This window comes from Saccostrea echinata, unplaced genomic scaffold (assembly GCF_033153115.1).
Source record: "Saccostrea echinata isolate AGI-Se365-2 ecotype Australia unplaced genomic scaffold, CSIRO_AGI_Sech_v1 ptg000056l, whole genome shotgun sequence".
Taxonomy (NCBI): Eukaryota; Metazoa; Mollusca; class Bivalvia; order Ostreida; family Ostreidae; genus Saccostrea; species Saccostrea echinata.
In genome coordinates, this window is record NW_026889805.1 from 16076395 (window position 1) to 16088673 (window position 12279).

Genomic DNA, 12279 nt, shown 5'->3' on the forward strand with positions numbered 1-12279 from the left:
TTTCCACAAGTATGTGTGTGGGTGGGTGGGGGGGAGATAAACAATGTACTTTGTAAGTACAGATGAACTACAATATATTGATGCCAATGTGCTGAATACTATGATTATCCCAGGGTCTACACTTCTATCAGAATCTTGAGCCCTTTAGATTCCTTTCTGCTTTATCAGTACTGATGCACTTGAGATACTTAGGATTATATGTATACATACATAAAATTTATAAACTGGTACTTTTCATTTATTTAACAAGCAATAAAAACATTTAGGACACAAAACTCATTTAGAGCTATATCTTATACATGAATAAATTCTTTAATGCAGTTAAATAATTTTCTTACATTAAAATCTTGTAAATCATAATCATGTTTCATTGAAATGCCCTAAAAATAGGATTTGTTATAGAATATTGAAACATTGTATAATAACTTAACATTCAAAATATTACCATACAACAACACATCGTGATTGTAATTACCGGTACTAAGAAACAAGACACAAATTTTGTGCACAAAAAAACTTCATTATTTAATATATTCATGATTTTTTCCTCTGTAGTGTAATATTAATTCTATGACATGTACTGTTTTTATCCACAAAGATATGTGTTGGAGGCAAAATATAATGCAACCATCTCATCAAACACAGTTTATCTAAATCAAATCAACACACTCAATGGTTCTAGCACTTACAATATTAGTGAATTTTTACAAATCATATTCATGTATTAACATCATATGTTACTCATGTATACTTATATTGAACCAAAAGACAATAACTTCAACAACAGCAACAGACATGACACAAAAAATCAGTTCCCATGGAATGGTTTTCATTTAATTTTATCATTCATCATTTGTTTAAAGACCAAAGAGGGTCAAGTGAATTTAAAGGGTCTGAAGGGTCACTAGAATGACCTGAAAGTCCTGATGTCTTCTGCTGAAAATTAGCTTTAGTAATTTTCTTTTTGCCTTCACTTGTCCCTAGGTCAAAGGTATGTGGATTTTGTAGGTCGGCAAGTGACAACTGGTTCCCTGCTCGTGCTGACTGATGAAATGGTGACCCTTCCTTGGATTCTGGTGCCGAGTCAAAGCTTGGCAATGACACAGAGTCCAAACTCCTGTGTGATGCTGAATCCAAGCTTTTAATAGAAGAACTAGACTCTGAATGAACCATTTTAGGTTTAGCATCTACACTTTCTTCCATTTTATCAGATGTAGTTTCAGTTCCCTGATCCCTTCCTTTGTTTTTATCCGCTCGTTGCACAACATCAGGTAAGTTTTCTGACAGATCCTGTCTGAGGTGTTCCTGTGATTTTCCTATCTCTTCTTCACTGGGTTCCATGGCATGAAGTCCCATTTTAGCCACATTTGTTCGTAGAGCACTGACAGACATAGCACCAAACAAGATGTCCTCTGTTGGCGTCCATTGATTGGATTTCTCTCCTGGGTGCGGAAGTTTGTCTCCAAAAGATGCCTTCTTTATTAGGATTCCCTCTATATTAAAGAAATTGATCATGAACAACCGATCTGGTTTATAATTCCCATGAATCATATAAAAAAAAGACATGAAGAGAAATTACAAAACCCAACAAAAAATATATGAAGGACAGATATATTTCCCCCATTATTACCTATAAAGGACTATATTTGGTAATGACCAATGTTTGCCCGCAAAATCAAACTTCAATGGAGAAATTTATAAGATGAAGAGCAAAATGGGAAAAAAAGTGAAATTCATCACAGATAAGGTCAAGGTTAAAAAAGATATGACACACACACACACATTAATTGCTCTTACCAATTTGTATCATTTTACAAAGTTTGATGAAAATTTCTTGAACACTTTTTTTAAAACTTAGTTAACTGTAAAATGAAGGAATAACATGATCAAGGTCATTGGAAATGTAGCTGAATTGCTCTCATCAATATGTATCTTGTTTATGAAGTTTGACTAAAAAAAATCTTCAGAGTGAAGTTCAAAGTCATGGGAAAGTCAAGATCAGAAAACTATGACAATTTGATTGCTCTAACCATCATGTAACTTTGTAGGAAATTTGATTGAAATATCTTGAAAAATGAAGTAAAGATCATAGAAAAGGTTAGTGTCAGAAAATTATGAAACATCAATTTGTATGTGTATGAAGTTTGATGAAAATATTATGAATAGTTTCTTCTAAACTGTGCAAAACACAAAACAATAAATAATAAGGTCAAGGTCATATTGAAAGTCAAGGTCAGATTTTTTTTTACATAGTTGAATAACTCATATCAATTAGTATCTTTGTTGGATGTTTGTTGAAAATATTTTGAACAGTTTCTTTGAAAATATAAATGCAAAATAAGAAATAATAGGGTCAAGTTTACAGGGAGGATCAAGATCAGAAAATTATATAACAGTTGAATAGCTCTTATCAGTTCATATCTTTGCAAACAGTTTGATGAAAATATCTTGAACAGTTTCTTTGAAACTAAGATAAATGCAAAGGTGGGGAATATTAAAGTCAAGGCCATAGGGAGGGTCAGGTTCACAAAATTATGACACAATTGAATAGTTCTCACCAATATGTATTAGTAATTCAGTTTAAAGGAAAATAGAAACAGTTTCTTCTAAACTGTGCTAAACAAAAAATAGTAGTAAGGTCAAGGTCAAGGGAGAGTCAAGGTCAGAAAATTATTACATAGTTGAATAGCTCCCATTGATATGTATCTGTGTTTGAGTTTTGATAAAAATGTCTTGAAAAGTTATTTAAAACTGAGCTAAATCCAAAATTGGAAAATAGTCAGGTAAAGGTCACAGGGAAAGTCAAAGTCAGAAAACTTTGACACAGTTGAAAAGCTGCCACCAATATGTATATGAGTCTTGTTTATGCTTGAGCAGTTACTTTGAAACTGAGCACAAAATAGGGAATACAGTTGTAGTGAAGTTAAGTCACATGGAAGGTCAAGGTTAGAAATTAAGCACTCACCAATATGTATCCGTATATGAATGTTGGATAAATTATCTTCCACAATTTCTTTGAAATTGAGCTAAACACAGAGTGTTATGGACAAACAGATGGGAGAAGGACGGATGGATGGACAAAAAGAGGATAGAACAGACATGTCAAACAAATGTGACCCTGTCATATCATGGTGGTACAAAAAAAAAATAACACTCAAGAAAGAATACATTCTTCAGCATGCATTTTCCTTTAAGATTACTACAATATCATTATTCAAACATTTCTCCCTATTACAAAGAATAAAGATGTTAGATAATTGTAGTTAATACTTAGGACAACATTTCAAAACATCCCAGGTGATTTAACAATGTGCTACAAATTCTCAGTTTATGTGTATTCAATAAGAGAAAAATTCATTAAATGTAAATATGTTATTACTTTCTTTTATAAAAATAAAAAAGAAACTCATGAAGGTATGGATTTAAACATCTGATAGTAACTCTCACACTAATGCCTTTCACCAAAAAAAAAAAAAAAAAACTGGGTGAAAAGTTTATACCTTCATGAAATTTTCAAAATTAAAAGATGTTTATTAATTAACCATTTAATCAACACTTACCTTTGGCTAATATATCTTGAGCATAAAATAAAACTGCCTCATATGCATATTTAAGCTGAAATTTTTCCTTTATAGGAAGACGCCGTTGTTTAAACATTTTCTTTGCCACATCCATGATACCGGACACCCCTTTTCCATGATCAATGTCTTGCATACAAGTGTATATCAACATAAACACACCTGTTCTGCCAGTCCCATTGCTAGAAATAAAAGAATTGTAAAGATAAATAAGTCATGCCTTATGAAAGGAATGTCCAAAACTGCTCATCTCTATATCCCTTATACAAAGCAATATGACTCCAAAATGTATGGTTTCCTCTCACAAAAAAGTACTTCTGCAAATATGCCAAAAAGTTGAAAATGTTACTTTGAAAACTGTTTGAGTTATCACATCACAACGAAGGTGTTCATGGCTTTACATTCAAACATACAAAAAAACGATGGAGAAGTGATATGACCATAAAATGTATAGGTGTCTTAGTCTCACAGTAAACTATTTCTGTACAAAACTTGAAAATGTTAAGTTGAAAACTATCTGAGTTATCAAGTTACAACAGTAGTGTTCATGGATAAACATTTGAACATACATGTACATATAAACAGCTAGACAAAGTGTTCATGGATAAACATTTGAACATACATATAAACAGCTAGACAAAGTGATATGAACATAAAATCTTCCTCTCATAGTACTTTTGTACAAAATTTGAAAATGGTAAGTTGAAAACTGTGTTATCAAACCAAAACAAGTGTTGATGGACAGACAGACTGACAGACAGACTATGTGATTCCTAATTAATTTTCAATAACTTCTTGTGAAGTAATTATTTAACTGTTTTACCTGCAGTGAACAACCACTGGCTTTAACAGACTGCGTTGCTGTTTATAAAAGCTGTGAACTTCAGTAATGAATTGTAGGATATAAGAAACATTCTCAGGAAAACCACTGCAACAGAGAATTAAATTGTGTTAAAGAAACTCGTTAAAATGTATCCTGTAAATCACAACAGACATTTCTTGTGACATAATTTCTGATAGACTATGTCATTCATCTTTGTGATAAATGATTTTCAAGAATCCTCCCATCCTCACAATGCCAAGGTTTTGTGATTTCGGAACTCCACACAAACCCTTGACATAAGTCGCTATTTAAAAGTTGGGTTTGTGGTTACACATGACATAATGGGTAATTATAAACTAACCAATGAGAATATATTTTTCAAATCCGTCATTTTCAAATGGTCCAACTCCAGAGCATATTTTTGTGATTGTTAGGAGGATGATCTTCCAAAAATTAATCCCTGATGTTTCATTTAATGTAACTAGTCACAAATCCTACAATATCGACACTTTCCATTTGAAAGACGAGTCATATTTGTTTACAAAACTTACCTACAATAAAAGCTGTTTTCTGATTGGTTCCAGTCCAAGGCCAGGAACAAATGAAATGGTAGCTTTCTAGCCCAACTTTTAAATAATGACTTATGTCAAGGGTTTGTGTGGAGTTACGAAATCGCAAAACCTTGACATTGTGAGGATGGAATCCTCCATATATAATTAGTAATAAAAGTTCCTCCATATATAATTAGTAATAAAAGTTATCTAATTTTAACATTCACTATCAATATTATTTTTTCACTTTTGACAGACTCACAAAATTACAGATAAAATAAAATTTCCAAGAATAAAAAAAATGTACAGCTCAGTAACAATTCAAAGAAAGAATTGCAGTAAAACAGGCTTATAGTGAAGTACAAACAACTTTAATTTGATATAAAAGTAATTCAATATATCCAATAAGTTCATAACTACGGGAATGAAAATTATTTCACTGTAAATGTGAATTCATTATAAGCACATTCACTGTGATGGTGTTTTACTGTACATGTATTAACTTAAAATTAACACACACCTGATTGGCCAATTTTTGTACTGCAACTGCACAACTGTTCTTCCTTGCTTTTTCTGAAAGTAGGACTTGCAAGTTTTAACTTCAATTCATTCTTTTATGTAAACACATGCTTCTATGTTTTTATCATGTTCAGTTTGTTACATGTATTAGAATTTTACCTCACTGTGATTTAAATAAATGATCCTCTCGACCCAGTTGACTTTGTCCTTGACACTCTGTAAGGTCAATGTTATTGGACCATGGTACTCTGTCCTTCCTTTCTGCTGAGGCCAATATTCTGGGAATTTCTAATAAACAATATAAATGGTTCTTTATTTATAAATGCATGCTCAGATGATCCTTAATATATACACACATAGTAACTTTAAGTATCAATTTCAAAGATAATTGTATTCAATTCAACATCAAGTACTCTCTGCAAACATGTACAAAATGTTAATCTTAGCAATTTTTTTCTTAAGTTGTCAAACTTACCTTTCCTTTCTCCGTTTCACTGGAGAGCATAACTATGACCTCTGACCCCTGTTCATATACCATTACCCAAAAGTCTGTGAGTGTCACAGGAAGTGGAGACTGGGTTGTAATAAACTTTGGGCAGTTTGGTGACAAATCCTACACAGAAACAATCAACAGTCACAAATACATTAACAATGAAGGTGCTGATTTGAAGAATAAGCCATTAAATGATAAGATTTAGAAGCTTCCCAAAATGAGACTTAAATTATAAAATTTAGCAGCTTACCACAATGAGACTTGCATTGATATAGTCATCCTTCAGTGTGGTGAGTATAATTCGATTTTCATCATCTAAAACATAAAATTGCAGTTGTTTTAAAAGAATCTCCCTCTGCAATCTTCCTTTTCAACAAATTCTATCAAATTAAAAAGTTTAATGCACACTTGAAAAAAATTGTACCTTTTGTGTATTTTTTTAAACTGGTTCAGATTCACATATATTTTTAAGTACAAATGAACGTGAAGTTTAAAGTTTTATAGCCATACTTAAACCAAGGTCAAATATAACAAATTAAACAAGTAAAGAAAGGAAACTGACAAGGCATGCTGTCTTGTTCTCTGTTTTTAGCTGGGTAACACCGTGCAATGGCCATAGAGGACTTTTTCCCACCTCTGTCTTGTTCTTCTATTAGCTCCTGTAAAAGTAACTTGCTTTGCTAGATATCTGCTTCTCACATTGTATGTATACACTAATCTATATATGATTATAAATGAAATGAACCACTGTTTTTACATGTACTTATTATTAAAATTTATATTTTTGATTACGTTGGCACAATCCTTAGTTTGTTCATTTTTGAACATCACAGAAATATGATTTTAATTAATCAATGATTAATTACCAGTAATATCAAAAAAGTTGTATGAACACCCAAATGGATTTTGGCATACGTAATGCAAAAAAAAAAAAAAAAACCAAGATGTGTTTGTGAAACACTGATGCCCCCGTATAGCAACTCATATCAAAGGTTAAACTTTCTCAAATGCAAATCAAATATGTTGGTACCCAAAGTAAGGTCTTGTCTCGAAGAATATACCTTTGAAATATGGAAATCCTAGCAGAAAATATTGAATAGATATGGAAAAGGTTAAAGTTTTTTCAAAAGTAAGTCAAACATCAAGGTCAAGTTCAAATGGTAAAAATTAATGGTGCCCAAGGAAAGGCCTTCTAACAAGAAATACACATGTGAAATACGAAAGCCCTGGCACCAACCGTTCAAAAGTTCGGGTGAAAGTTAAAGTCTTTCAAAAAGTAGGTCAAACTCCTAGGTGAAAGAGTCAAAGTTGTTTTATCCAAGGGAAGACCTTTTCACAAGGATTACATATGTGAAGGATGAAAGCCCTAGCACTAACTGTTCAAAAGTTATGGCCAAGGTTAAAGTTTTTTCAAAATAGGGTCAAACTCCAAGGTCAAGGTCAAAGGGTCAAAGTTGTTGGTATCTGAAGGAATGTCTTGTCACAAGGTATACACATGTGAAGTACGAAAGCCCTAGCATCAACTACTCAAAAGTTATGGCCAAGGTTAAAGTCTGAAATTTTTTTGCAAAAGTGGGTCAAACTCCAAGGTCAAGGTCAAAATGTCAAATTTTATGGTACCCAAAGAAAGGTCTTGTCACAAGGAATAAACATGTGAAATATGAAAGCCATAGCTCCAACCAATCAAAAGTTATGGGCAAGGTTAAAGTTTTTGCGGACAAACAGACAGACAGACAGACGGACGGACAGGGCAAAAACTATATGCCCCCGAATCTTCGATTACGGGGGCATAAAAAAAAATCAATTAAAGCCTAAATTTACATTCTCTCATCCCCTCATACTTTAACAGCTATTTACTTTTAAATTCATTTTCTCAAACAATAATTACTGTAATGTCAGTCATGTCACATCTTATCAGTGTGACACCATATTTGTATTTCACTGACACCTAAAATGCAATTAGTGAATGAGGTTTACGTGTAGAGGTAAAAACAATTGTGGAACAAACATTTAAAATTATCACTGTAATACACAGGAATACTGATAGTTGTAATCAACAACTGCAGCTTTTCTTCGAATATGAAATTAAATATTCATACAGTATTGGATTCCATTAGTATTACCTTCCACACTACATCTAGATTGGTGGGACCTGAACATGTGGTTTTTGTGAGGCTCTCCACATACTTGGCAAGTTTCTCCACCTCTCCCACAAACCTATCCTTCACCAGGGGGTCAGAAAAAGGATCTTTTGATGTCTGACGAGCCAACTGATTCTTAATTACTGCTTCTTCTTTTTGTTGTTCAATTTCCTTTTGAATAAAATACAAATAATAAATGTTTGTTCCTACTACAAATTACTGAAAATAAACTACTGGTATGGTAGACACTACTTTCCTAAAACCATAATGAGGCACATGTATATTCAATTAGTAATACATAAATTGGTATTTCTTCTTCTTTTTTTTTTTTTTTACAATTTTACTCAAAAAAAACCTTTGATGTAACACAGTCATTAGGTTCATAGGTATTATCTGTGAAGCTTTTCTAGTTTTAGAATGTACTTTCTTCATCTACCATATCTACCATATTGTCTTTGTTATTCTTTTATAAACATTTCATGGCACATATAACACAGATGAAGCAGTCCATCAATTCAATTTTGGAGCAGCTATGATGATGATATTAATCCAGCATCAAAATTATTGAGATTATCAAGCAATATCTAAATACTACTAATAATTATAAATTAGATAATGCATTAGGAGGATGAGACAAAAAGAATGTCTTACTTTTCTTCCGTTATCAAAATGAAAGTTTAAACATATAAATTAATACGAGTAAGGAAAATGTTAATGACTTTGACAAAAATCTGGAGATGAAAGAAAAAGCAATCTTTTTGCTGAAAAAAAGTGTGCAATATACACTGTACATGTTATGATTTTTTTCTGATGTGCAGAAAAATGTTACAACAAACTGATAAAATCAAAACAGATCACCACTATCCTTCAATATAAAACTATTCTGGTAAGTCACTGTCGTACACAGGTAAGAGAGTTGTGCAGTACCTGTGCAGTGAGAACTTTGGGGGTAAGCATATGGTCATGGGTGGATTTTTGGGGGATGCTTGGACTGGTGGACAGGATATCATCCAGGGAAGCTGTGGAGGCACTGGAATCTTGACGCTGGTGGGTTTTTTGTTGAGGGACAACAGGAATCTACAGACAATAACATACACTTACAACACAGAATGGACACATTTACTTTTCTAATGCACATTTTAATTTCTAGTGCCTTAATCAACAAACTTTATGATTTCTTTTTAAATATAAATATATTTGTTAATTGTATGCAATAAAAAAAAAGAAAATATAAATGGAATTATTAATTGGTACTTCTGTGTAGTGCTGCCTACCTGTTTAGAGGGTACCTGTTTAGGTGGAGATAATGAAGACATTGAGGGAGCAACAGATTTTGGGGGATCCTCACTGGGAACTGACTGTGGTTTATTAACCACTAGAGGCTGTAATGGCTGCATGGATTCTGGGATATTGGAATCAAACAAGCCTTGTAAATCTGTACCATAAATAAGAGATCATACATGTATAGATAAACCACAGTACACCTTGATTATTTTGTTAACATAACTTAATTCATAACTATAAGAGAAGACAAAGTACAAGTAATTATTTGGGAATGTTCTCTCCAGAATTGAGCAATATTTTAAAATAAAAAAAATACATGGATACTTAGTAGAACCTTCTTTTTAAGTCAAAAAGACAGAACCTTGTTGAGTTGCAGTTGGCTTGGTCATATCTGGACCCTGTGCTGGACCATAAGGAGCTGATTGTCTTGGTTGATAAGACTGATACAATCCACTGCTTTGCTGTTGGTAAGCACCTCCACTTGCTGTCTGTTGGTATGCATTTCCACTAGAACTTTGGTATGGACTCCCAGTAGATACTTGGTATGAGGCTCCTTGTACAGACTGGTATGAACCACTGACAGAGGACTGGTACTGGGAACTTGTCCCAGATGACATCCACTGTTGTTGTTGTTGTTGTTGTACATGACCAGGCTGTGGTATATGCTGTGGTGGCATTACTGCTGATGGCATTTGTTGAGAAGATGGGACTTGTGTTGGCATCATCCCCTGATATGGCATCCTTGATTGCTGTTGCTGGGTCATTTGTTGTGGTTGTTGTTGCTGGGTCATTTGTTGTGGTTGCTGAGTCAACTGTTGTGGTTGCTGAGTCAACTGTTGTGAATGTCCTTGACTCATTTGTTGAGGTTGTTCTACAGCTCCAGGGTAGCTACTCAAATTTTGTTGTTGTTGTAAATATCCTGATGTTTGATAATTCATTTGTTGACTAAAATTTGGCTGACGACTTTGTTGAAAACTTCCACTCTGCCCCTGCTGGCCATTGTCAGATCTTTGCTGCGGCATATGTTGTGATTGAGATTGTACACTGTACTGTTGTTGCCCTTGTTGCTGTGGTTGGGAATAAATTTGTTGTGGAGCCTGCTGCAGCCCCTGTTGCACATTCGGATAATTTACGCTATTGCCAACACTACTTAATGTGGCAGTTTGGGTTGTGGCTTGGCTTCCAGCCATGTACATGTGTGACTGTGCAGTACTGCTTAACAAAACAGGGGTTTGTGTTGGGATCATTTTACTCATTGACATGGCAGACATTGACTGAGATGTACTAGTATACGGCATTCCTGTCTGGAAGTTCAGTGCTTGTTGCTGTGGTTGATATTGCACCTGGGGTTGCTGTTGCCTTATAGCTTGTGTTGCTGCTGATTGACTCAGATTAGTGGCAGAGTAGCTGGTGGATGGCAAAGGGCCATAACCAAGGTGTCCATACGTTAGAAGTGGAACAGAGTTTAAATGAGAGGGATTCATTGTACTGATATGACTTGTGGCTGTTGATGGCATAGATTGATGTGTACTGGCATAAGGCATTCCTAAATGCAAAAATTCAAACTCACTTCCTGAAAAATAAAAATAAATGATTCAATGATTCAATGAAAATGTTTTACTACAGAAGAGAGTGAAATTTTTAATCTATGCAGCTTAAAAAAAACACAATTAATTTTCAGTAAGCAAGGGAAACTACTGAAACTAGATGTACTGGAAGCAAGCTCACAAAATTATACCCCCACTGCAATTTTTTAGAGGTGCAACTTATGAAGTATACTTTTTTTTTCTGCCAGTGACCTTGAACTTACCCAAATGACCTTAAATCATGGTTCTAACACAGCCTCATAAGAAATCTTTGTGCCAAGAATGAGCTTCCAGTGTTTTTCAATTACAGGATATGACCAGAACATGATTTACATGTATATATTTTTGTCTGCCAGTGACCTTGAACTTGCCTAACTGAATTGAGTCAAGACTTTGATAAACCCTAATTACATAAGTAATCTTTAAGTGAAGTAAAAACTTTCTATGTAATTTCATTAGAAAGTTATAGATCAGACTTAAATTTAATACTTTTCTCTGTCACTGACCTCAAACTTGACCAAATGTCCTTTGATCAAGGTAATGAGATACCCTTGACTCATGATTATTATCAATGTGAAGAATGAACTTCCAATATTTTACCATTAGAAAGACAAGACACAATTTATACACTTCATTGCCACTGATATTGAACTTGCCAAAATAACCTTGGGTTAATTAAGATCATGACACATTCTCAGATCAGAATTTCCAAATAGTGTTTGTGTGAAGTATAATCTGAATTTCCTCATCAGAATGTTTTGGACTGGAAATGACAAGCTGACCTTGAATCAAGTCCATGACACTTCCTCAGGCCATGAGAAATCCATGTCAAGTAAAATTTTCCAATGTTTCATGTTTCAAGTGTGGTGGGATAGGAATTATACATTAAAAAAAAGCATGAAATTCCAATGTTTCTCCATTAGAAAATTAACACTTTTTCTGCACATGATCCTCTCTCAAGGTCATGACCCATCCTCACATAATAAGCAATTTCTTTATTAAAGGCTAACGCTTGAATTTTAAACTACCTGATGATGCTTCCATGTCAATATAACAAATGGCTTTGTTGTACTTGAGAAGATTAAAAAAAAAATTCCCATATATTCCTTTGTAAAAATTTGATCCCCCATTGTGGCTCCTCCCTATCCCAGGGGTCATCATTTGAACAAACTTGAATCTACACCACCTGAGGATGCTTCCATATCAGTATGACTGAACATAGCTTTTCTGTTCTTGAGAAGAAATATTTTTTCTATATGTTCTTATGTAAAACTTTCAACCCCCACTGGGCCCCACCCTACCCC

The 12279-nt window shown here is 33.8% G+C and overlaps 1 protein-coding gene across 1 annotated transcript in view; it reads right to left on the minus strand.

The window, feature by feature from the left end:
• Nucleotides 1–332: 332 nt before the first annotated feature.
• Nucleotides 333–12279, minus strand: part of LOC133173390 (tyrosine-protein phosphatase non-receptor type 23-like) — a 31275-nt gene continuing 19328 nt past the window's right edge. Inside the window, exons 20-31 of the mRNA XM_061308371.1 lie at nucleotides 9751–10962; nucleotides 9380–9540; nucleotides 9033–9182; nucleotides 8088–8276; nucleotides 6527–6623; nucleotides 6215–6279; nucleotides 5947–6084; nucleotides 5631–5759; nucleotides 5473–5525; nucleotides 4402–4506; nucleotides 3561–3760; nucleotides 333–1493 (exon numbers count right to left, since the gene is read on the minus strand). Coding sequence (XP_061164355.1) covers nucleotides 850–1493; nucleotides 3561–3760; nucleotides 4402–4506; nucleotides 5473–5525; nucleotides 5631–5759; nucleotides 5947–6084; nucleotides 6215–6279; nucleotides 6527–6623; nucleotides 8088–8276; nucleotides 9033–9182; nucleotides 9380–9540; nucleotides 9751–10962 — 3143 coding nt within the window. The 3' untranslated portion in view covers nucleotides 333–849. The remainder of the gene's footprint in view (nucleotides 1494–3560; nucleotides 3761–4401; nucleotides 4507–5472; nucleotides 5526–5630; nucleotides 5760–5946; nucleotides 6085–6214; nucleotides 6280–6526; nucleotides 6624–8087; nucleotides 8277–9032; nucleotides 9183–9379; nucleotides 9541–9750; nucleotides 10963–12279) is intronic.